This window comes from Apteryx rowi, unplaced genomic scaffold (genome assembly GCF_003343035.1).
Source record: "Apteryx rowi isolate R43461 unplaced genomic scaffold, aptRow1 scaffold_208, whole genome shotgun sequence".
Taxonomy (NCBI): domain Eukaryota; kingdom Metazoa; phylum Chordata; class Aves; order Apterygiformes; family Apterygidae; genus Apteryx; species Apteryx rowi.
Genome location: NW_020448397.1, coordinates 460,221 through 486,933, shown reverse-complemented (window position 1 = coordinate 486,933; position 26,713 = coordinate 460,221). Strand labels below are relative to the sequence as shown.

Below are 26,713 nucleotides of genomic sequence, written 5' to 3'. Positions count from 1 at the left end.
GTGTGGGATGGACAGAAAGCCTTGTGCAACCTGACAGACAACTTCATAATTGCTTTTCCACTTTGTCACATCAATTTGTTCTAATTCTTCTGTCCTACATAAGATATCTTTTACAGACCAAAGTAGATCAAAATTTCACTTCTCTAATTTCTTCATCAGCAGCCCAAGGGCAAGCTTCCAGTTTCAAGTGCCAGAGCTGCACTCCCACAGGTTTCAGAGATCTCTATGTTCATATCTAAAGCCATGATCTGGCCCCTAATATTTTAGAATGAATAAGCTCATTCAAAGCCTTAGCAGAGTGTTCTAACAATATGACAACCACGTGAGTATCACAGGGAGGTATACGAACTGCAGTGACAAAATAGGAAACAGGCTATTTAGTCAGGAATTGTAAAGCAGGCCCTAAGCTGATGCAAGTATAATTTTATTACAGCTATACCAATGCACAGAAGATAAGGCTAGAGCTTAAGGCCTGATATCTTCCTGTCTTGTAGGAGATGCATTACAGGAACACAAACTCCCTTAAGGGCACAAGTGTGTGTTTGGGGTGGGGGGAAATCAAGCAAAACCTGAGATCATTTTATAAGTTAATAATTTATATCATTTAGTAGCTAAATTTACAAACTGGTATGAAAGTAATTTACTTTGTTTCCTTTCTCTTCCTACCTTCTGTTCATATTTTACTAAATTCATGCATTTTCCTTCTATATATTGACATCCTCTTCTATTTCTTTTACTAGGTCATTCATGATGATAAAAGTCAAATTGAAAGGAGTACTGAAAGTTTACATTTTGTAACTAATAAGTAAATGGGCCCCTGCTAGAGTTATTTCCCCATTCTGACTTGAAAAATGCATGACTGCATCACATACATCTAGAGTTTTAAACAGGAGTTGCTGTATGGAAGAGCAAATATATCATTCATCAAATGTCAGCTGAAGTTCTTGAATGAGTCCAACCTGCTTTTTAGAAGGCAGTCATGCATTTTTCAGAAACAGTTATGCCTTCTAAAAAGCAGGTTGGACTCATTCAAGAACTTCAGAACTCCAGATGTATGTGATAACTATTTCTAAAAAAACACCTGAAAGACTTGAATACAGACATGATATGCAAACAAAACTCCAAATTGACCATGTGGTCAACATTATAATGTTACAAGAAGGGTGAAGCAGTCGCTTCAGAACTAACATACACAAGTGTACTTTTGTGTGACTGATGAATACTACATAGAGTATTTTTTACATCACTTGGCTTCACCACTCATCAAAAGTATTTAACACCTTCATCAGATAACCTTGGATGAGTAAGGGATAAAGAACCTAATAATCTCAAACAGCTGATTTCAAGCATTTAAAAAAACTCCAGTCCTGATATCACAATAATGCTATACCATTAATGTTCAGCTAAAGAGATGACAAGTTTGCTCACTTCACATTAACATAAAACAGTAAACCATCTTCTCTCTCCAATAGCAGAGATGCTTACATGTGGAGCATGGGAGGACAGAGGAAATGACATGTAACAGAAGTCAGCCATCTGACAAAACTTAAGAATGCTAAAAAAACTTCCAGCATAAATGATGCTTTCAGCACATCTAATTTTGTGATTAAACAAGTACTAAATACATTACTCAGGAACACCTGAACATGAAAGTAGTTTAAAAACATATGTACACACAAACATTTATATATTAAGAGCTAGTAAGTCAGGTTTCAAACAAAGTTTAAATCTCTTTTGTAAAGTTGGAATCACTTATCACTGAAAGTAAAATGAGTTATTGTCTTTGACCAGTTTTGTATTTGGGCCCCTTTAAAAGCTGTCAATGACATAATCACCTATTTTGTTACCTTACACATTTCCCTAAATTCCTCTGCTCCCATCCTGTGCCCTGGATTCACCCACTACAAGCCAGAACAGGTTATATCCTCTCAGCCCAGCCCACCCTGCCTGAAATAAGTCATCTGTCCCCAGCTACACAAAGCTCAGGTGGTGTGATCTCAGGTGTGTTTTTAAGATACCCTGTGGACATGGATATACAAAGGGAAAGCTTAAGCCATCTGAAATACACTCCTGCTGAAAATTACTTATGCACCACTTACAAACACTTATGAAAGTAATCTTTCCTCCAGATGCTTTCAAGTGTGCACACGGACCATTTCTCTCAGTCCAGCTCCTTTTAAGTTAGTTGCACAAAGACGTTTTAACGTAATGGGAAAGGAGTGGACAAAAGAGCGAGTTGTTAAAACTGCATGGTAATTCCACAGTTTCTGCTTCCAAGAGCGCCAACAAAGAAAGCCTAAACGTTGTTTTGAAGCACCTCTATCCGTTCCTAGCTACTAATTTACTACCACCTCCGTCTTTACATTTACTGCCTTACCGACGCTTGCCCGCGCCGGCAGGAGCGGCGGCAGCAACCGGCGCGCGCTCGCGCCCTCAGGCCCGGCCGTTAACGGCCCCCGTGCGCGGGGCGACGCCGACCGCAGCGCCGCATCCACCAGCTTGCGCAAAGTTTCCCCGGGCGTCAGGGCACCTGCCCCGGAGAGCAGCGCCCCGCGCGGAGCGCCCACGACGGCTGGGCGACCCGGCACCAGCGGGGCCCGCGGAGCGCTGCTCCGCCGCCGGCCGCCCTCCCCTCCGCCCGGGCAACCGCGGCGTCGCCCCCGACTCACCGCGCCGCCGCCGCCCGCCTTCAGGCCGACCCTCTTCACCAGCATGATGCAGCCGCCCCGCCTGGCGCCACCGCCTTCCCTCTGCGGCGCCGCCGCCTCCTCTCCCTCCCGGGCCGAGGCTGGCGGCGGCTCCGGCTCGGGGCTCATCTCGCTCCCACCATGGCCGCGGGGAGGCCAGGCCGGCGGAGCAGCGGCTGCGGAGCGCGCTGGCGGGGCTCCGCCGGCCGCCGGCCTCACGTGACCGCGCCCCCCGCCCCCCCTTCACCTCGGCGGAACTACGTCACTCCGGAGCCCCGGAACGTGCCGGAAGTCCAGCGCCACGCGCAAAGCCCGCCCCGGGGAAGGAAGTGGGCGTGCCAGTGCTGGAGGATAAATAGAGGCGCGCGCGCGGTGGGAGGGAGGGGCTTGGGTACTGGCCGTGCCCCTCGGCTCTGCTTGGCGGGAGGGTTAACGGGTGCGGCTGAGGCGCTGCGCTGGCTGGGGCTTCGCGCTGCGGGCCGAGATACCCTTACCTGTCCCGCAAGTCCCGGGCGAGTCACGTTCAGCGACGGCTCCTCCCTTTTGACGGGGGAAATAAGAGTCCGTCTAAAGCCAGGTCATGTGCTGTGATGTCAGCTTTATTAACCTGTGTTGGATCCCGGGGTTTCGTCACCGCAAAGGGGTAATAGGGAGCTCTGTTTCCTCTCGCTTGGGTATTAGAAGACCTTTTAACTATTATGAGAAGTATTTAGATGCTTCCTACCTCTCAGTTCACTACATGCGTACAAAYGGAGTATTTTCAAATAACGTTGCACAGAGAGTAAAGACTGTGTCTACTAATAAGCCATGAGAACTCGGTCTAGCACATGAACTGTCAGGACTAAAGTGTTGACCGGAGAGCTCGGAAGGCCTGTGTGTGGCTGCGGGGAGAGGCTTTCCTCCTGCCCGCTCTCGCTCCATCTTGATATATCACTGGAGTCAAGTCATCCGTTTCCCTGAGACTGCCCAGTTGTTCACAGCAGAGTACAAAAGTATTTACAGAATCAGATTTTTTTTTGGTTTTCTGGAATAATAATTATTAATTTTAAAGGCCTTTTTGTATTTTATGTTTATATCTATTTTGTGAATGTGTAACAGCCTATATACTCGCTAAGTGTAGCATGCTGTGCAAATTTGTCTTCTACAATATGCTACAGTTCAACAAGCATTCTCTTCCAGCAAAGTTGCACGTGTTGTTTTGAAAAATTGTATTTCTCTTTTTTATGTGACCTTTCTTAAAGCTCTGTGTTTTGCTCAATCTAGACATCAGCATTTTAAGAGGAACACTGGATACCATGAACTAAATAGATATGCAAAATTCAGTTGTGTAGAGATTAGTAAACTGGCATATATTATTTAAAATGACTTCTCACAGGCTGCCCAAGCTAATTTCCTTGTCGAGTTTCATGCTTTCCTTCCACTTTCTTATTCCTGTAGCCTACAGGCTTTTAGAAAACCTTTCATTTCTTTAAGAGTAGGCAGTGCTATGAAATATAGGTAATATCTTGGGTCCTTTGAGGTCCTGACAATTTTTCTATTGACCTGAAAACAGGGATTTCATTCCTTACAGTCTTTTTTGTTTTTTTTAACAGGCTGCAAGATGCTCAAAATTTTTGGCATTTGGACAGCTTCCTTAGCTAGCAAGGTACGAATGTATAAGTCTAATACATCAGCTTTTGTAAACTGATCGCAGGTTTCAATTTGTATAAGAAGAATTGCTTGAAGTCACCATTGTATTTTGAGAATTTCAGCATTAAAATAATTTCCATTATGTACTTAATCCAATTTGGATCCAAATCAGTAGAAAGTCTTCTAGCATCTTTGATGGCTATTGATTCAGGCCCAATAAAGAAGCTACTTGTAATTTCATATCATAATGTTATGGCCTTCTCTGATACAGAATTTAAAGTTGGAAGGTTTTCTCCCAGAAGATTTTGCATTTGCCTTATTTCTTTGTCTGTTTCTTATACAGTGGTCTTACTAATGCTTGAGCTTTCTAAATTAAATCTTGTTTCACTGAAGGAGATAAGAATTTTGTTATTGATTTAAACATACTAGAGCTTTATCCTTTGTCTTTGGTATAGCACAAGTTAAGTACATACTATTCATCTTCTTTAAATTAGGGCCAAGTTATTCAGCAGCTTGTAGAATAAGACCTGTCTGTTTATATAAGGACATAAAGTACCCATAAGGCTTGTCACTGGAATATCACAGAATCGCAGAATGGTTGAAGTTGGAAGGGACCCCTGAAGATCATCTAGTCCAACCCACCTGCTCAAGCAGGGTCACCTGGTGCATGTTGCCCAGTAGAAGAGACTTGTTACGGACATTTGCAGTTTGGTCAGAAAGTCTGTTCATTCCATGAGCAAGCTCCTTTCATGAAAAACAGTTTGTCTTCAACTCATATATGCTTAAATCTGGATTTATTAGCCATATCATAATAGAGTGAAATGTGAGGTGAAAATTGGTCTTTTTTTGTTGTTGGTTCAGTGTATCAGTCCCATTTTTTTGTTGCCTGCCATCTTGAGCAAAGTATATAATATTTGTTAAGAATTGGTTAAACAAATAATTGGAAACAAAAAGAAGGAGTAAGTAGTCAGTTTATGAAGAGAGGTTACCAGCAGAGTTCCCTTAGATTCTGTGCTCCATGCTATTTGGAATATTCTTAAGCCATATTCTTCAGTGATGTGGAGGAGAGGATTAATAATGAAGAGATTAAGTTTATTACAGAATGCTATTGGGTGTGATCAGAACAATCAGGAGTAGTAGAAGAATATCATGAACGTGAGTGAATGGGAAAATGTCAGCTGAAATTAACTGTTGATGAATGACGATCATTCATCTAAGGGAAAGGAATTCTAATTAGCCATTGGGTGTGTAGAGCTCTGAAGTAGCTATTCCTACTTACGAAAGAGATGTTAGAAACCTTGTAGGTACTTTTCTGAATGCTCATCAGTGTTCAAAAAGAAATATAGAAATTTAGGAAATATTAGGAAACATGAGAAAAAAATTGAAAATGTCAACATATCAAGAATCTGTGAATTATCTGTGCTGTAAAATCCTCAAAAAATAATAAAACTAAAATAAATGCAAAACATGGAGACAAGGATGAGCAGAGTCATGGAATGGCTTCAGTATGTGGAAGATGACTAAGGGAAGGGAAGAATATGACAGAAGTCTATAAAATTGTGACTGATATGGAGAAAGTGGCTAAGTTACCGTTACTTGCTATTTTCTTGTTATGCAGAAGTGCATACACTAAATAAAATGATCAGGTAACAAGTTTAAAACAACAGAAGCAAGTATTTTCTCAGGCAAAGTGGCATTAAATTCTGGAACTCATTTCCACCGGATCTTTTGGTTCAAAAGCATAAGTGGTTTAAAAGGCAGTTACACAAATTCATGGAAGAAAACTCCATTAAGGGCTATTAAGCAACAGAAAATCCCTAAGCTGCAGATTGCTAGAAGCTGGGTGAGTTTATTGAAAGAAGGATCAGTCTGCTGTTGCTCATTTTTTCCACTCTTTCTGTAAGTATCCACTAATATCTCAGAGGCAGGATACTGGAATAGGTGGAAGTTTGGTATAGCTTGTATATCTGTTCTTATATTTTAAGGCTCAGATCTTGCCAGTCTTATAGACCGAAAATCTTTGAAACAGAAATCACAACAGCACTCTCAGGCTAAATTTGCAAGTATCCAGTGACAGGTCTGAGAGAAGTATGATGGCCCCACTTGTATCAATGGGTATATGCTCTCTAGCTAATTGATGATAATTTGTAGGTCAACACTGATAGCCATAACTACTGATCAAAGAAATACGAAAGATCATGTAATGATTTACACGGTCTTCAGAAAGTAACATTATTGGTTGCGGCCAGCTGGGTGGAGCTTGAGAAAGTGCTCTGTACAGTTGTTTTGGCAGGATGCTGGTGAATATGCTCTTACTAAATGAGTTGTCAACAAAAACAGCTTGAGGGCTTCTATCAGTGAAGCAGTAGCGCGTGCGAGAGGCCGGCCACTTTGTTCTGCAGGGTAGACACTCACCATGGCTTCTGCGTTCAGTCCCAGCTATGTATTACAATAAAGTGAACTATAGATATTACAGACCTGAAAAACCCCCTGCCCTCTGCTTGCTCCATACATCACAGTCTCCTGGCAAAAAGAGTTTAGACTTGAGGAGTCATCTTTCCTCTTCAGTTTCTTCGTGTTATAAAAGGCAAGAGGAACAAAGCCAGTGGAAGGTGCCAGTAATGCAATTTGCCTGTGCACACAGACAGAACTCATTCTTGGGCTGCTCAAATTCATGATAACCTAGTCCCCATCAGTCACTGTTCCCAGGTAACACTGCTAAGCAGGTAACATGCTGCCGTGAGATTTTCCTTTACAGTCTTGGGCCCCCTTATAATTTATTAATTTCCGTGACCACAGACAACTTTGATGGAAATCCTTGCAGTCTGGGTGATCCAAGGACCATTGACCTACACTACTTCTGCATTGTACTTTTCTATCTATAAATCTCTTACCTTTCTCACAGCTGGATGCTTGTATTTTTTCCACAGTGTTACTCCAAGCTTGCTCAGAGTTCCTCCAGATAACAGATAGTATTCCTGTATACATCAACCCTTTATTACTGATAAGGTAGTCCTAATGGTAGCAAGGATAGAATACTTTAGGGAAAAAAATGGTGCCAGCAAAACCCAAAAGTCTCCAGCTCTTATTTTATGGTCTTTACTAACAGAAAATATTCAGGGTAATAGTAAGAAACAGATCAAATCCTATCACATAGCTATTAAAAAGGAGTCCCGCTAGATGGGGTTATAGTTTCAAATGAAGAGCATTTTTTTAATCTGGCTTGAGGACAGATCTTTTTTGCTTCTTATTTTGTTCAAGTTACTTACCTAATTCTGTGCAGTTAGAATAGCTTCTTTTTATCTCTTCTGTTGGTAATCTAGAATTTTTTGAGCTTTCTTAATTATTTCATAGTCTTTCAGCCTAAGCTATTTTAGGTTTAATTGAGTAAATTACTGAAGTGTTCTGAGCAGTCTTGCCACTTCAGTGGCCAAACTACAGTATGTTTTTGTTTAGCAGGGTTTTTCTTCTCTGCACCCAGCACTACTCTAATACCAGTCATTATTTTATATGCTTCCCATATATCATTTAGAAAAAAATCCCAGCACAAATCATCTTTATTTGGAATTAGTAAGATAGTTGGTGCCATCATCTACGATCTGTTTGGAAGAGAGATTTTATTTTTTTATTTGTTTTTATGAGCAAAGACTGGTTAGCACAGGGGTGCCCTATAACTGGGTTCAAATGTTCCATCATGTAAGAAATAAATAATTATGTTAAATTTAAATAATAATTACGTTCTTAGGTCCTTGTTATTGCTTAGTTTCAAAAGGAGCTTCTCGTATGAGAATGAATCAAATATAGTAATACTAAAAGGAAGAAGGCGCACACACAAATCATATGAAGACAAATTAAGATTATTAGGCAAAATTAATTTTTGGCATTGCCTGATTTGTGATTATTTTTAAAACTTAATATTATGGTGCCATATTTATTGTTATTGTGTGTGGAAGAATGGTTAAGTGAAAAGGGGCATGATCTCTTAGAAGTGAGCAGTCCTGTCTTCACAATGGAGGGAGGATCCCTGCAGCTATGTGAACTGTCCTTGAGCATTCCTAGGCCATTACAGAAGGGGAAGGCAAGTATGGTAAACAAGTAAAGGAGGGGGCCGACAAGCCCCTCCACGGGAACAGCAACTTTGCACCAATCGTGTATTCGCTTTAGGCACGTGAACAGAGTCTGTAAACCAATCATACAGCTATTGCTAGCACATGCTCTATCGCCTGTCTATATATACTCTGTGTAAGCTCTAATAAAGGGAGAACGACCATACTCGCATTGAGACTCATCATTACTCCGGGTCCGTCTCCCACTCCGACAATTGTGCTGGGCACACTTTCATTCTTACATCAATTTAAGTAATAATTATATTAATGCCTTTGAATTTTTGCTTTAAGAATGGTGAGAGACATCTCAAGGGTCATTCCCGCTCTTAATATAATGAAGTTATTTGAAATTAATTAGTGCTAAATCGCTCATATCTACCATTTTTAAAACAAAGAATACCAAATGAAATTATCTTTTACAAGGACAGCAAAAAAAGGCAGGGGGGGAATGGAAAGGGACAGGAAGACATGGAAATTAAAAGTAATCTAGTGATAAACTCAATGTTGTGATTTGCACCAATTGTAAGAGGTACTGGGAAAATAAACAATTTATGTTTTTATGATCTAAAACATATCAAAGCCCTGTTTTCACAAAGTGCTTTGACAGGTAGCTTCCCTAGTCAGAGTTTGAGCTCTCATTTGGTATAAATCCTGAAAGCTGAAGCAGTGTAAAGCCTTAATGTAAATTATGTACTCTCATGGTCTTTCCATGTACATGCAATAGCAGGGACATCTCTTGATAACTATCCGTATTTATTGATCAAGTTCTAATAATTATCTGGGAGTCCCAAACTACCAGTCTCATTTGTATAGGAAAATAAAGAGAAGACTATATTGGAGAGCTGAGTTTCTAGTATTACGAAGAAACAAACAGGATTTTTTCTTTAATTTCTGTGGTCTGAATTGCTTTTGAAAATCAGAACTGTATACAAAAGGAACAATTAAGTTTAGTATAATCCATTTACAGCCAGCAAGTTTTTTCTGGAACAATTATACTGTGTGGAATGAAAATCCCAAACTGTTTCAGTATGTTACTCTTTCATTTACAATAAATTCCTGGGTTTAGACCCAAATTTCTGGTTTGCTCCTTTGTAGGAATTCCAAATATGATGATATAGTTACTTGATAATGGAGATAATCAATTGTATAGAGTAGATAAGGTTAATTATTCTTAAAATTAACAACGAGTATAGCTACCAATCAACTGATGCAACTTTTCTCTAGTATAATCTAATAATAATATAAAATACTTTTGTTTACTGTAGTGCCACACTACAGACATATCAGCATGAACGCAGAGGTCTCAGTTATCTGTGTAACTTGCCATGTGTTTCAGCAACCCGGAAATAGTGCTGCATCATCAAGCAAGTGTGCATCTTTTTTCAGTGTACCTTGTGTCATAGCAACTGCTACCAAGGCAGATAAAGAATGAATTGGAGCTGGATAAATTAGGCCAGAGTTGAGTTTCTGACAACACACTGAACCTACAGAAAGACATTACACTAAGAGTGAAAAAAAACAGGCGCAACAGGTGAGTGGAATATGAGTTGAAGGAAAAAAGAAAAATAACAAAAGGTTATTTTTGACTTGCCTTCTGACTTGCTGATTGTCAGTCTTTAAACTTTTTATTTTTAGCTTGAAAACTGTCATAAATACAGTGCTTTAATGTATGAAAGAATAGCCACAGACATAATAAAGAAACAGTGGTTGCTTTCTTCTAAATCCCTTTTTAAGTAAAATAATCAAGATCACTGATTCATCCACTGAATGAATTTCAGAATGTTCTTGCAGAACCTTTTTAATAATATGTGTTTTTCCCCATAGCTTAAAGGTGGCATTAGCAAGTGGACACTCAATTACAGAAGAGGTCACTGGAGACCCTCCAAGCCATAGGTATGTTATATTTATCTCCCTTTTGCTTGTCAAATGCCTTCCAATTGTATGTCTGCATGTACACTATAATTCGGCTTTGATGAGACTTTTGTTTGTCTTGTTACACTTGTTTCAACATAAGAGTAAGTTTAACATTAATTAAAAATCCTGTGGCTCTCACATGAGAAATAAGTTGTTATTCTGATCATTTGTGGTTATTTTTGAGATCATACATATAGTACAGTTATTACACAAATAAGGAGTTTATCATCATGGTTTGATCAAAATCTGATTTTGTTTGCTTCCAAAAATTTACCTGCTCTTACCACTACTCAAGTTGAGTGACACTCAAACATAACGTATTGAAATAATGTGTAAGTACACATCTGGAATAATCTTGAATGCATAAACAGTTGGCAGAGTGGTTTGGGGCCCCTCTAGATGAAGAATGCCATAGGCATTCTTATTATTTTGCTTCATAGGTTGCAACAGAATAGCTTGCTAGCCTCCAGGAAAATTCTGCAACGCTTTTTTAGCTATTTTTATATCTACCTTTTATAAAATAGATATGGTGTTTAGCAGATGCTTAGTTTATGTGAAGATCTTTAAGATTTGATAATAAAAATATCTAGAAGCACCTTTCTCACTAATAATTTTTATCTTTTTGTTGGCTTAGCCATTTTGAATGTATACATTTTATTGGGTTAAAATTATTGAATTGGCTACTGTGCAAATAAAAAGCTAACAACTGACGAAAAGTTTACCACCTAAGGTCTTATTCCTTAAATAAAGAATTTGTGCATGTCCTCTACTAATTCTATGCCTGGGTCCTTTGCCACACTGGGACACCGAGGTCCATTTCCCACCAGAGGATGCTTACAGCCAAACTGAGATCAAGGAGATGCCATTTAGCAGAAATGTTCAGATATGTTCACTGGATCAGGCTGTGAGCTTTCAAAAAGGCAAGTGCTAGAACTGCAGAAGAATTTAAGGTGAGAACCTGAAAATTAAGAATCTGTTCCCAGAAAAGTGATTCCAAGTACCTCTTTTGGTCATGGAGGTTTTCTGTGCTGTCAACAGGCAAAGTTACACTTCCAAATGGCAACCCAGGCTTCCCATGTTCTGAACAAGGATGTAYGTAGAGTTATCTAAGAGGGGTCACTATGTAGAGAAGAGCACTACACTTGAGGTGCAGCCATTCACTGAGAACATACAGAGATGAATCCTTTCTATTGGCAGGCAGCTACATTCACAGGACTCACCTTCTTTAATGTAGTGGTGGCAACACATCTCCATTTTAACTAATGCCTAGCAGAGCACTTCTCAGGAAGTGACTGATTTGAGTTCAATTCCCTACTCAGGCTAAGGAGGTTCAAATCCATCTCTTCTGCTACCTAGGCATCCTAAGTTACGCCGTCAGATTAAGGGCAAAAAATGTGAATAATTTCAGCAGGCCACATTATTCTCCATCTTCCTTTTCAGTTTAGACATGGACATGCTTTGGCAGTGACAGGCAACAGAGCATTCATGTTTGGAAGCTGTTCCATTGATAACACCTTTGTAAGTATAACTGGTTTAGGCTTGTTATACTTTATTAAATTTGCTGTAAAACTGTGTTCAGTGATATCTTTTAAAGCCTTTTGTTTTCAGTCTTCAGTACTACTAGATTTCTTTTTTCTAATCTGAATATTTACTAGTCATTGTAGAGGGATTCCTTGCATCGTGTGCTGCTGTGTATTCCTGTTCTTCACCCACTCCTCCCTTGGTAACAATTTATGTTTTATTTCTTGTATCAGTCACTTGTGATATCTTAAACACCTCTTTAATTTAAAAAACAGTCCTTACTATGGTGTCATTATTAACGTCCTGTAAATAAAAATATCAGCTTCAATCTCTCTCTCTCTCTCTCTCTCTCTCTCTCTCTCTCTCTCTCTCTCTCCCCCCCACCAGGATGATCAGCCAGCATATTTCAATGGCTTCTACATGTTGACAAGTGAGATATTATTAATCTTTTCTAGCTGGCAAAGTACTCACAGATTTATTTCTCCCTCTGGATTTGCACATATTTCACAATAATAGGACAGTCATTTGTGCTGTATATGAAGTGTTATCACCACAGAATTAGTGAAGTGTTGCTGAGAGCAAGATTGAGATGGTTTAACAACCATTTAAAAATTACAAAATCTTTTATATTCTGCTGTTTCATGTGTATATAGAAATAAAAGCTGTGTAATTATAATTCCCTGTGGTTTTTAATTTACTTCATGTGATCAATTAGTGTCTGCTCTCTCCATATGATAGTTTATTTAGATGTATTTTACAGTCATTATTTGCTAACCTGCTGTATTTGTATGTGCATCTAGAAATATTTCATGTTATTAGAACAGTTTACTGTTGCTGCTAGATATCTAGGATATAGAATGCCTTTTTCATAATCCCTTTTTTAAAATATAATTGAATTTTGGATTTTTCTGCAAGAGTTTTGCAGAGAAACTTGACTTGTTTTGGAAAAGACTGGGCAGAAGGATAGTGAACTATGTGCTCACAATGTTTTTCTTCCTAGAAGATGAATAGTTCACTTCGTTACCAGAAGCAGCCATGTCACAGGATGTAGCATATTCTCTTCCAAATAAAATAAAATTATGATGATGATAATAAGGTGAAATGATTATGGGAAAAATAATGGAAGTATACCATGTAAGCTGTTTCAGTCACCATCTTTCCTCGTTTTTCAGTGTGTTTATCCAAATACATTAAATGGAATACTGCTAGATGTTAATAGTCTAACGTTCTTATTTATCAGCAGTCACTCTCACTGATTTGACTTGGGAGAGGATACTGCAGCAGGGACATATTCCTTGTAGTGGAGAAGAACATACATTTTGGTAAGCTGGAAAATCAGAGGTATCTCTGCTCAATTAATCCTTGAACTATTTTATTCTATTTTTGCTGTGTCCTCATGAGTAGTAATTATTTGTATAACATTTTCTTTCTTTCAGTGGTCAAACCTTGCAAGCATACTTTAAATGCCAATCCTTACTTTTGAGAAAAGCAATATAAGCAAAAGTACATCTGTCCTTTTTAGAAAAATTGTTGAAAAGCAGATTTTGGTTGTCACTTTTAAATATTAAATATCATATTAAGCAAGTATTAAAAAGGAAGAAGTGAGTACTGAGCTGTTACAGCCATCTGCTTAATTCTCAGTCAAAAGTTGCAAGTCAAAATTAGTTATTACATCTAGCAGTACAGAATATTGTTATGGATATACTTTGTGACTTACAAAAATATACAGCTAAAGCTAGTGACAGAAGTGAAAGCATTTTTCCGTGAGATACATATAAATGCGTCAACTAGAACTTCTTGTATTGTGTAAATGCCCATGAGTGGTAAGTTGCAACTGTTGCAGGCCAACATGCTTAAAGGAAGTTTATGTAATTCTGTGTTCTACAGCTGCAGGATATGGATAATTTCCCACTTTTGATCAGCAGTTGTGGAAGCAAATTTTAGTTTGATTTGGCTTTAGTTTGTGTACAGCCGTAGGACTGATACATGACGGTATGCGTGAGAATTCAAGTTTTTAAATGCATTTGCTTTAGATTTATCTGAGCAGTGATAAAGACTTCATTTCCATCATTTCTTTTGATATCTGTCAAGTAGGTTATATGTAAATACGATAGTCAATAGTCATTCAGGGAGCAAAATGTTGCTCACGTGTGAACTGCAGAAGGTATTAGGCACATTTTATTTTTGTGTTTTATAGGAATTCATCTGGAGGTAGACCTCCAGTTAGGTTTTCTGCTCAAAGTAGTCTTGCAGAACTTCTTTATGAGGTGCTTTACTGTTAAGTATATGGAAATATGATAGCTGATTTAACCAAACCTAGATAGACGTCCTTTTAAAAACTGTGAAAGTGTCATTGCTAATGAATAAGAAGCCTTACTGTTGAGTTGTTAGTGTAGTCAGAGAAGACCTGGCAGATTAGCATGCAGACATTTTAAACAATTGTTTTGCTGATTAATTGTAATGACTAGTTGGCTTGGGTGTTTTTCTCTGCTATTTGATGTGAAATTATCTCATAGTTGGGGAAGGGACTAGGAAAATCAGCTGAATATTAGCATTTTCCCCTGGGGTAGTGCCTCTTTCAGCTTCTATATCAATTAGAAAACAGTTGCTCAATGTGTCAACTCTGTATTGCAACACACAGGACACACAAGAGCTCCAGTTAATGTTGATTAGAGACACATGGTGTCTGGTCACTGACTCAATAGAACTGCTAAAGTAATCTCTGTAATTCATTCAAAATGCAAGAATATTGGAGGACCTTRTAGCTGGAATCCGATGGAGGATTAGGGTCCAGGAATGCTTTGTATAACTGAGTGAAGATGCAAATATTTTAGATCAATGTTTTCTGTGGAAAAGTAGCCATTCCATGCTGGACAGCCTTGCCCTTTCCATATGGGCATAATATCTCCACAGATGCTATTACAGATGAAATAAAAGCAGCAGTGTGTCGACTTCATGAAAACCACAGACAGTTAGAGAATGATACGTATTTTTACATACATACACATTACAGTACCCCATCTGATATTCAGGAGTTATACATCAGATAAAGTGCAGCACTCAGTGATATGTCTGTTTTAAATAGCAAATTCTGCTTCCATTTCAATTCAAGTACAATCAGCCTAGACATGTCTGTGTTCAACCTCTAGATCTAAATATGGCAATGAAAAATGCCTACTTTTTAATGCAGTCACAAATTACATTCCAATTGGGAATGCTAGGATCATGGGAAATCAATATAAAAGACAAATGAGACCTGTTAAAACTGTACCCAGTTATTCAATTTAATTTTTTTTAAACATGATCAGGTCCAGCACCTGACAGTCTTTTGCATCAGTTACTTCAGAATTCATATAAAAGACTGATAGTTATGCAGTGGTGTATCTGTCAGAAGAAAAAGATTAAGGCAATTATCTTCCTCACCCACTGTAGGAGTTTCAAAAGCTTTATCCCTGTAACTCAAAACTGACAATTCTATGCTTATGTTCCCTTAAAAATCCTTTTTTTTTTTTTTTTGGTCTCTTTGCTTATAACAGAGGGTTCTACTAGTTAACTGTTGTATAAAGAAGTATACTGTGTAGCCCTACACTCCTGCTTGGAAAGTACAGGAATATTTAGGGATTTATGAATTTCAGAAATTAGGATATTGATACATTCAGCAAGACAGAGGATATATGGGCTGTGTAATAGGGCATGTATTAGCAAGCATGCAGGGCAAAATTTTTCAAAGCTGATTTACTAAAAGTGATTACTTTAAAGTGAATAGACAGATTTTCAGCTGTGCTGGGCAACTGCAGCTCCCTTTGACATCATCAGAGAAATAGGCAAGTCAATGACCTCCATCACCTTCAGCTCTAATGAGAACCTCAGATGCTGAGAACATGTCGGGACAAGGACGTTGGTGGGAGGTGGAGCCTACACAGTGAGCATATATAGTTTAAAAAAAAAAAATCCATAGCCTGTCTTTAAATTAAGGGCCTGGTGTCCTAAAAGTCTTTTTATTGATTTAATTAAAATATTTATTACTTCCTACATAGCCACTTATCATCTTATTAAGGATGAGACACAGAGGTTCACTGAATATTCTTATTATTAAGGAACATATTGATTCTGTTCATAATATACAGTCTGCTGAAGCTATGGGCCAATATTGAAAGTAAGCCCATTATTATGGGCTTGGAGGATTAAGGGAAGCAGGACACCTATGCAGAAGTCAAAATATAATCTGCTTTCATTCTCAAGAGGGGTGTCAGCATCAAGGAGAATGCATACACAGGCATTAGGGGAAACCTTACTGGCTCACAGCAGCGATTAAAAAATCTGGATCACAGTTTAAGGTCCAGTAACCCCTATAGCTGGTTTCTGATGGGAGGGGAGTTAGAAAGAAGATAGCTTCACAAGGTTCTGCTGTCCTCAGTTATTCTGGAAGGAATGATGCAGGACTTACTGTTCAACAATGCTGCAGCCATGCAGCAAGGTTGACTTTATGCCATATTTCCAATGCACTCACACTTCTGTCACTTTGCTAGGCCTTTGCTTGTGTTTACATTTCAGGACCAGCAGGTAATCAAAGGAGAAGAAACATTGCTGTGAAAATTACAACATTATCAAAATGTGGCTTTATCAAGTGAGTGAGATCCAGATTTGGACAAATATAGAACACTTCTAATTAATATTGTTCTGTATTTTTAATTGCCTTTGCTTGATATATGTATGCATCTCTTCTGCTTTCTTAATGGGTTTTAGCTGTAGAAATTATTGACAAAAAATCTCTAAGTTAAAATACTGAAGAATCCTTGTCRACAGAAATTTGCAGGTTAGTTACAGATGCCAGAAGTAAAAACCCAAATGCAAAAGTTCAAACTTAAATGGGAAAAACGAAAGATGATATTTGACTTTTATAAACACAGAACCTACTTCTTTTAAGCTAACCCCTAGATGAATTTATTTGCTACACATCTGAGCAATGGAAATAGGAACTCAGCCTTAACTATAGTGGGCGCTACTTACCCATGTTTTATTACAAGAATCACTTCATCACTGAACTGCAGATAGTTGCAGTTTAACAGTTTACATCAAACTGTATAATTTAACAGATGAAATAAAGAATATAGCGTAGTCAATTCAAAATACTGAGAAAGGTCAAGAAGGCAGAACATATTTACTTAAACTTGAATTTACTCAAGAGGCAAGAAATGTAAATATGAAAGACTGCAATGTATATAGCTGCAAACAAGATCATTYCTCTATTGGAATTTCAGCTAGCGTTGTCTTTATCCAGTTAAGTCTATCTATTGCTGGTACTGCAGTTCCTTCACTTCTCTGGTGTGAAGCAAAAGGTTATCGAGCCCTAGCCTGTCTTCAGGCTCAGTACTTGGATAGTAGAAAAGCTATGATTATTGTGATTACTTGGGTATATCCCTGACCTTAGACATCACATATTCCACCAGCTAAAGAAGAAGAATTCAGTTCTCACTTTCTATGTACTACTTTCACTTAAAGAATACAACCTGAACTATAACAGTGATTTAAGGTGTTAAATGTAAAAGAGCGTAGAGGTTGGAACACTTACAGCACTTCTCTTTGAATGATATATTCGCATACTACCAAACACTGTAAGCTGTGTTCAGTGGCTTCCTGCAACAGGGAGGGTCATCACCATCACCACTGCTTGCCCCGTGACTCAGATTTCCCATGGGGGTCTTCCATTCACAAAATAACTAGCTCCATTTGTCAGTTTGCAGCGCATGATGATAGAAATGGCTTGCAATATGTATAGCTTCAGCTTTTTTACTGAAACATTAATACCATTCTGTAAATTACTCATTATTTTGAATCCCCCTTTTAATTTGAAAAAAAGCATCCTAAAATATATACCTGCCAAAAGCTATAACTAACAGCTAGTGATTAACAAAGTAGTGCTCTAAAGAGCCAAGGGAATTAATGAAAATGAATGTGTATGCTCACAGCATACTCAATCAGCATATCTATATAAATTACAGGTACAGAGGAATTGTAAGTTTTGGTGGTATATAGCCAGTTAAGGCCTTTTCTGAGAAAGTTAGAAGTTATGAACATCTGCCTCCAGTACACAGCATGCTAAACTTTAATAGAATCAGTTATTTCCCTTGCAGCTGTGTTTACACCTGTATCATTTTTCAGAATTCCCTCTTGGACGATTATTTGGCTTTCCTTTATGGTTCTTTTATAGTTTTTTGTATTTATTTTGAATATCAAGCCTGGGACTTTGCCTTCAGAGCTTCAGAAAAGATTAAAAAAACAAAGCAGTCCTAGAACTGCTAGAGTATAGGTGCATTTTTAAGTCAGTTTGGAAGCCTCTCTCCTTTCACGCAGAATTGGTGTTCCCTATAATTTTGCACAGCTGTAATAGGACAGAAGGGAAGAGCAGTCATTTACACAGCATGTTCCCTTCCCCTACTTGCTATTCACATATAGCCAGTCGTATAATAGTTAAATATTTTTTCAAAAAGCAGGAGAATAATGATAATGCTTTCTCCCCACATGAAAACTGATGGGTTTTTTGAGGATCCAGTTAAAAGTATTCTACTTCACGGCACCCCCTTGACTGGGGAACTTGATAAAGGTTTTACTTCAAAGATTCTTGTAAACTCTTTTTATTCTTATGCAAACATGGCAAAGGATGGAGGGGGACAAACAAATACAGACATTTGTACGTGTAACCCTTTTCAAACAAATGACATACTCTCTTCCCAAAGTGACAGCACATATGGCTCCTTTGCTTCACGGACAAAAAGGAAAAAAATAAAAAGCCCTGTCTTTTATTTCTTTTTCCAGGTTAAACAGCAGCTTTGTGAATCCAAGCAGGGAGTCACTTGCCCATTTAGCAGGCAAAACATGTCTGTCAGGGATTCCCTTTTCTTGTAAAGATTTCAATCTTGTATTCTCTGTGGTAGCATGATAAATACGCATTATATGTCACACTGGATCTGACTTGTCTCCAAGGTCCCTGAGGATCTAGAGAACTGAATCTTGTATTTCTAACAAACCGATAAGATTTGCAGGTTGTGCCTTTAGGACTTCCTCTGAAACTACCAATTCCCCTTGAAGGAAGCATAAGCCAACGTGTCCTGGAATCTATGGAGCCATAGCTTTGACTGATGTCAGCTGGGTATCTCATTGATTGTATGAGGAGGCCAGTATGGACCTCTCTAAGGATCAGAGCATAGACTGAGTGCGTCTTCCTTGCCTTGCCCCCTCGAGGGCTTAAAGGCCTCTCTCTACTCTAACTTCGTATCAGGTGTTAAGTGTATTCCTTTTCTACTATTGGGAGCTCATTAGTACATCAGCGGTGTCATTTAGTGCATCACCCATAAGTCACAAATTACTCATAAGGCAGCAGAAGATAGTTCATAAAAAATATTGCAATCAAAGAAATAGTAAGTGCCCTGAGGGAAGGTTGGGAGCCAGTTCATGATTGCTACCAGTGCCTTCTGGCATCCCAGCCCAAGTGTCATGTTCTATCTTATCGGTATTCTATACTTTATTGTTTCCAATTTTGAAATAAAACACAATTTTGTATAGCAATAACTTTTTCTTCGCCTACATGACACACAGCAGTGCTCGGCTTTCTTGCCTGCTGCTTAGCAGTAGAGGCATGTGCGTGTGTGTGCGTGCATGCATGCATGCATGCATGCATGTGTGTGTGTGTTTTAAAGAAGTTCGGTGGTCTATTGATTAAGAACATTGAGGAATGCTGCCGTAAGGGAACAAAATGAAGATGATGTGGCGGGAGGTTCCCAGCTGTGCTTAAATTAGAGATATTTGTTCTCGTATAATTATGTTCCTGTATTCTTGTGCAACCGTCTAGTGCAGCAGGCTGCACTGAGGTGAAGCAGAGCATTTGCTGATGCAACTGTCTCTGATGTAGACGACGCTCTGCTCTCAGTGTCAGGCTTCTCAGGAAATGCACCTCAACAGAACTTCATATGCTTGAGTGCAGTAAACAATCTGACTGCTAAGTGGAAACACACCATAGAAAACATCCCACAGCAAACGATCACATTTGTTAACGATTTTGGGATTGTTTGTAAGGTTCCTTAACATTACCCCTGATTTATGCTATTGTCTTCACTGCCTCTTGCACARGCTTTACCCATATGGAGCCAATTAGTGCACTGGAGAAAAATACATTCTTAAGGAAAAATGGAATTTTTAATCTAAAAAAAATTTTGGAACATTTTGCTACTTCTGAGAATCCTAAAGCTCTTTAGAGTATCAGGTAATCAAAACATGCAGCATTCCTATGAAGTTGCTTAGTACTAGTTCCTTTTTAGAGATGAGGAGAGTGAGAAACAGAGCTATTTTAGTGTTTTTACAAGCTTGTGGTTAGATAAGGCCTAGAAGCTCGGGGCCTTGATTCTCAGCACTGCCCTCTGGACCGTGCATTTCTTTGTCCTTGTAATATGTATTCTTGTAAATGGAAGGATTGTAGTAAGCACATAAAACTTGTGACTGTTTTCTCCTTTCAAAAATATTTTATTTTGATGCTTGGAATTGTTTTCATATGGTAAAGCCAGCAAATAAACCAAAAACGTGAGAGCCAAGCAGTTGCATGGCAGGGAGTCTTTAACCATGAGAGACATGTGGAAGGGCTGTCAGGAAAACAGCTGACATCACTGTGTTTTGAAATCGTCTGTTTTTGAGGCACATATTTGTAATCATTGCAACTTCCAAATCAGTATCCCAWTTGGCCTATAGTAGTAAACTTTTTTTTTAGTAAGATTTCCACTTCCTGTGTAAACATCAGTATTGAATATACAAGACCTGTGAGATGACTCACATAAATTAAATTGCTATTTTCAAATAAAGTAACTGTCTGCATTTTTGCTCAATATATATGTATTTCTAGTACTGTATCATTGTTTTAGAGATATATGCTTTAGACAGAAGAATATATCTCATATCTAGCTTTTTCAAAAGCAGGATAATGGATCAGTATACTACAAAGGCATACACATTCTTTAAACCATATAAGTATATGAAAATACACAATGTTTAATGAGGAAAAATATAGAACAACTAGAGATGCGCAATAGATTTGTGCTTAGAAGTGCAGCACAAACTTCTTTGACAAGAATGACTTGGCAAAAATCCCTGTAAATAATTAGTCGAATATATATCGAAGCACTCCACAAGACTGAATATGATATGTTGGTGTCAGGAAGATGATGTAAAACATTCGTATTGGTATCTGTGGGAAAATGAAAATTGTGGAAAACRATGTAAAAGTTAAAATCGAGGGAAGTATAGCTAGAATACAAAACTCCATATTAGGCAAATTAAAGGAAGAATCACGTGGTTCCGTTTTAACAGCAGTGATGAATTACACTTGAAGGGATTGCATCAATGTGGTTTTGCTTTCCAGGTTTTTAATCTATAGATTAATTTTCCTTAAATACATCAACACATTTCCATTTTTTGAATTAAGAGGCACTACCATGTTCTTGCCTTGATTAAGAAATACTTTCCATTTTTGTAATGGTTTCTTTAGAAACCTGAAAATAAAATTTATTTTCTTATAAATGTTGTCATGGACAAGTAGGAATGGGCAAAGCTTGGGGAATATTTGTGAATTGACAGATGTTGTGATGCAACATAGGAGGTTATAGGAGGTTTAAAGATGTGTCATAAGGGCAAAAACAGCACTATTTTTTTCAATTACTCAGAGATGAGCTGGCAGTATGCCTTTTTAATTCTCAGAATCAAAGGACAGCTTTTTCTGTAATRCTTCTGAAATCTGTGCAATTATCTGCGTTTTTAATATACCGAAGAGTAAAATAGAAGGTGTAGACGCAAGCAATGTTATGGTAAAGATTTTCGTCAGATTGCAGGTAAGGTTTAGTCTGCCTGAATCTAAGAAATGGTTTACATGCATGATTTGCTATAAAGAATAAATCTAAAAACATGCTGATTTTATAGAAATTCTGCTTATTCATTCAGGAGCTGTTTTACAAACCAATCGTACAATCTTTGCTTTGCATTTCAGTATAGGAAAAGGAAAGTTACATTTATTTGAAGGATGTTCTACCAAAAATGCTGAAGATTGTCTTCCAGGAGCCTACAGCTTTGCTCTTAGTGAGTACAAAAGTTCAATCAAAATGTATACGATTTGTAGTTACACTAGGGCAATGATAAATGCAAAGGGCTGGAGGTTTTTTTACAAGTATAACATTTTGTTTTCAATATGTTTTTTGTAATGGAAGGTAGTGATGGGAATTCTCATGTACTCGGCTTGTGCCCAAGTAGGACTCCCTACATCCTTATCACCTCCAAAAATGTGCTATTTCTATTATGAATATATTAATATATATTATAATATATTGTAGTATTATATATTATTAAATACTTATATATTATACTATGTGGCAAAGAATCTACCAATTGCTTTAGAATCTCATGGTTTTCAAATATGAACACTAAACAAGATCTATTTTGCATTCTAAAAGTATAGCATGTTATAGCAACTTTTTGCATCAGGAGAATTCTATGTAAGGCATGTGAGCTACAAGGCTTTAGCTAGAGATACTGTGTTTCTTAGTGGTTTAATAGAGTAAAGGTGGATACAGCAATAGGTTAACTTTCTTTAGTGATGTAGCTGCTGCTGCTGCAATTCTAGAGCTTACTTTCCCAAGCCACATAGAGGCCTAGTGGGAATGCAGCTTCTTTCCTCTTTTACGTGTCGTCTTACTTCATTCACTGAAGGCAGCTTGGCTCAGTGGGTGAGGTTCTTTGCTGTGAGCTTTCCAAATAAGAGACGAATTCTGTGCCAAATGTCAGTTCTCAATGATGTGCAGCATTTCAGGTCCCACTTCAGACTTATTAGTTCCACAGAGAAACATAATTTGAAACAGTGAGCTAAACACAGGTCCTTTCAAGAATATCATTTTCAATATTCACATAAAAACAGGAACTTTACATCTTGAAAAGTGTTCCCAGACATTGTGCGTAGAGGTTGGTGGGAAATATCTTCAGAATTTCCAGAGTGTTCCCGTTCTACATTAGGATAAACTCAAGATATTTTAAAGTTTCCTTTTCCTTCTTCAAGTCCCCTGAAAAAAGTACTGATACTAAGAACAGCAACAGGACATTTCCATGGGATATGGGCTACTCTGGCAGAGCAGGCATTTGAACCTGAGTGTTCCATAGCTGAGATACCTGCCCCAGCTACTGGACTATGGATTTAGTCTCTCTCTTTCTCTCTCTCTCTCTCTTCCTCTTTCTCTCATTCTCTGTTTGTAGGTCAATTTACAGAAATGGAACAACTCCAGTAGGAAAGATCAGCAGATCTATCCCAGAACTTTTCTGGTTTTATTTTATTTTATTTTATTTTATTTTATTTTATTTTATTTTTTTGTAGTCTTGTGGTCAGGATATGCACCTGGGATGTGAAAGAGACAGCTTCAAGTTCCTGACTTGAAGCAGGTGGGGCGAAGCTTTGAATGTTCTTGTCTAGCTTTCTAGCTTTTTTTCCCCCAAAAGGATCTCAATTAAAGTACAGGAGCAAATGATAAAAAGGGGCACATACAAACCAAATACACAAAACTGACACATTTTGATTTTCTGACACAGTGGGCAACAAAGGCAAAACAACCCTAGCAAGATAAAGAGTGATATTGAGTCAGACAATTTCTTATTTGAAAAGATGAGTATACATTATGTACTGTGTCTTCCATATGAAAGTTATGGGTGAGATCCAGTTTGAACTGATGCTCCAGTGCCTGCTGTGGATCTTGCTTGAGAAAGGAAGAGAAAGGTCACTGTAGATATGTGTTGTTGAGCAAGGCTGTCACAAGACAGGCAGTGGAATATTCATCATTGAAACAACTGTGAAGAGGGAATAGCAAGTGAGGAGCCAAAGGGCAAAGTCTGACCTGTTACATGATATGTTTTATATGTAGATGTGGTGGAGCATGGGAACTTTGGAACTAATATAAGGGTGACTCCTACAGGGAACTTTTTTTTTCTTCTTAACTTTCCTAGTTTTTTAATGAATGTACAATTTATTTATTACATATAGTAGGGTAAGAAAGAATAAGCCAAGGTTGCTTTCTGTTAACATGAATATTATGAATGTTGGTTCTGTTTTTTTTCTTTGTGAATATGAGCAGCATTAAAATTTTCCAACTTTTTATGACGATTATTTTGTATTACATTAGCAGAGTGAGAGCATATTTTTCCACAATAGAGCATTATGGATGCTTAGGCTGACAAGAAAACCTCTCATACATTGGGAAATTCTATGACTCTGCAAATGGAACTTTAAAGCTTCTGGTACAGCAGAAAGAGTTGTGCAAATTATTTGGTTGAGTGTACTTGTCATGTCTAGTGAAGTGCACATCCTGCAGAGTTTTCTATCAGCAACCTTAACCAGGTTCATTAGAACCCACTCAGAATTTTATGTTCTCTAATGTTGAGCCAGATCTGAATCTGTGCTTCACACTGAGGAGAAAAAAAGATCTGACTCAGTTTGCTCTTGGGTAGATGAGGAGGCAGACTAYGAGTAATTTAACCCATTTTGGGGTTTCATGTTTCCTTCTAATTATTAATTGAGCTATCTCTGCCTTCAGGTTTTTACAGGTGTCTTTGAATATAAGAATTTTGCGAGCGTTGTTCATGCAAGGTGATGTTTTGCACATTTTGTTTAGTTTCTTTATGGATTTTTTTTGTTTTTGCTTCTTTTTTAATAGTTATTATTCTGAGGCTGAACAGCAAGGGTAAAATCTATCACTTCTAAAGAAGCGATAGAAAATTAGGAGGTTCAATCAGCTTGATGCATGACTACAGTTGTTTATGAAGAAGAAATATGGGATTAAATTCAGATCTGAAGCTGCGTTAGGCATATGTCCAAAAATCTACATTTCTGAGGAAGAAAAGCTAGACAGGACAGGACAGGACTTTACAGTCATTTGCCAGGATCCCAGAAGTGCCATTCTGTCCAAAAGCTGTATACATCTGTCTGACCAGATAGAATACAGGCTCATGCTTCTATTGTATACAAGACATATTTCAGGTGAACTGTGGGATTTCGAAGTTGGAGGTAGGCAAAAGGAAAGCCACTGGCTTTGCTTGATACAAGCTTGTTGCTAGCATTGTCAAAGAACAGATAATAATTTTTCATTTTAGGCAAAAGATGGTACCTCTGGGCTTGATTTTTCAAATGTTCTGTAAGACAAAATCATGTAGTTTGTTTTAGATATGTTTATCTAAAACTTGCCTCTTTCTGTGGCCTAAAGAGGATTGGTAACTGTGTTACTATATACCTATGGTAAATTGCCTCTCTGCAAAACTGATTCCACACCAGAGCCATGAGTAACTAAAATAAGAGATTTTAAGCTTTCGTGTTTTTATCACCATTTATGTCCAAATCTTGCTGCCTAATACTGCTAAGAAATGACTTTTGAATTCTTTTCAGGCAGCCAAATCTCCTGCCTGCAGCTTAAATATCTCAGAATCTTGTAGTCACAATTTTTGTCTTCCCCAGCACTACTTCCTAACACCTACATTGTCACAAAATCATCTTTATTGCTCCGTCCATTTTACTCCGCTCTTTTAGTTTTGCAGCTGGCTTTCTCTGTTTCGCTGTGCCAAGTTGAAGCCTCTTTGCTGTTCTTCCTAGGCCCTTTACAACTGTACACTGTTACTCTTTACCATTCTTTCTTACTGTCTCATTTGACAATTCATGATATCATCTTCACCAGCTCATGGTCTCCTTGTCATATTATGTCTCTGTTGCTCCTTCCATTCTTTCCTTTATGTTCACCCTCCTTAACCTGATCTATAAGATACTAGACTTTTCCCTCCAGTCACACCACTAGACTTTTGGAGGTAAGGGTGCCTCTAAGAAAGTAGTCCTGAATAAAAGTTCTGGTAAGTTGCTATGGAACAATTAGTATATTTCTATTAGTATGAAAAATATTAACGCATTTATCACACATTTGGATACACTCCGCTGCTTCCTTTCTTTCCATTCTTTCTTCTTTTGTCCCATCCACCTTCTCCCCTCCTTCCTACCACGTGTACACATCCTTTGTTGTTTATATTCTTAGGTTCTGGTTCTATGGTTGGGACAGATCATCAAGGCTACCAATGCATATTTTCTTTTACAATCAAGGCCATTTTGTTAGACTTCCCAAGTGGTACCAAATTCCTGCTCAGTCTTGTCTCTGTGTTGCAACAGTATTCTCTTCTTTCTCAGCTTTAGGACTAGCTAGCTCAACAAATAGTGAAAATATGCATGATATTGTGGGTTTTTTTTCCCAAAATAAACACAGCATGGAATCTTAGGATTGCTGAGGTTGGAAGAGACCTCTAGAGATCACCTAGTTCAGCCCTCCTGCCCAAAGAAGGATCAGCCAGAGCAGGTTGCTCAGGACTGTGTCCAGTCAGGGTTTGAGTATCTCCAAGGATGGAGATGCCACAACTCTCTGGGCAATCTGTTCCAGTGTTTGACCACCCTTACAGTTAAACAGGTTTTTCTTATGTTTAAGCAGAATGGCATAATATTTTAATATTTTAGAAAACAGATTTGTAATATGTTTCAGACACTGTTTCCAATAGTATTTCATTATAAGGATTGTGATAACCTGTGCCTCTCTATAGTCCCCTCAATACATATGCACGCAGCTATGCAAAGGTTATTACACTACAACCTCTTTCCCCAGCCTCTCCACACTTCCAGTGAAAGTGGTTAGGGATCTGTGGCTACCCAATAATGTGCTGGTGAGGAAAGCAAGCCAGCAGGAGGTGACTGATTTAAAGGAAAAGGTATGAAATGAATTTGGATACAAATCAGAGCTCTGCACACCTAGTACTGTG

At 38.2% G+C, this 26,713-nt stretch overlaps 1 protein-coding gene and 1 long non-coding RNA gene across 5 annotated transcripts in view; one reads left to right on the top strand and one right to left on the bottom strand.

Moving 5' to 3' along the window:
* LOC112965246 (hippocampus abundant transcript-like protein 1) overlaps nt 1-2,883 on the bottom strand; it is a 32,246-nt gene extending 29,363 nt beyond the window's left edge. The window contains exon 1 of the mRNA XM_026064060.1: nt 2,670-2,883. Within this exon, the coding sequence (XP_025919845.1) occupies nt 2,670-2,816 (147 nt within the window). The 5' untranslated portion in view covers nt 2,817-2,883. The remainder of the gene's footprint in view (nt 1-2,669) is intronic.
* A 206-nt stretch (nt 2,884-3,089) lies between these two features.
* The window catches only part of LOC112965256, a 33,418-nt gene continuing 9,794 nt past the window's right edge, over nt 3,090-26,713 (top strand). For 2 of the 4 annotated variants that reach the window (XR_003253224.1, XR_003253225.1), the window contains exons 1-7: nt 3,090-3,264; nt 4,280-4,332; nt 9,759-9,953; nt 10,247-10,315; nt 11,777-11,854; nt 13,098-13,179; nt 21,885-21,973. This is a non-coding gene — a long non-coding RNA (uncharacterized LOC112965256). Of the gene's footprint in view, nt 3,331-3,376; nt 3,680-4,279; nt 4,333-9,758; nt 9,954-10,246; nt 10,316-11,776; nt 11,855-13,097; nt 13,180-21,884; nt 21,974-26,713 lie in introns of those variants that run through there. The other 2 variants (XR_003253226.1, XR_003253227.1) reach the window with 2 other exon arrangements.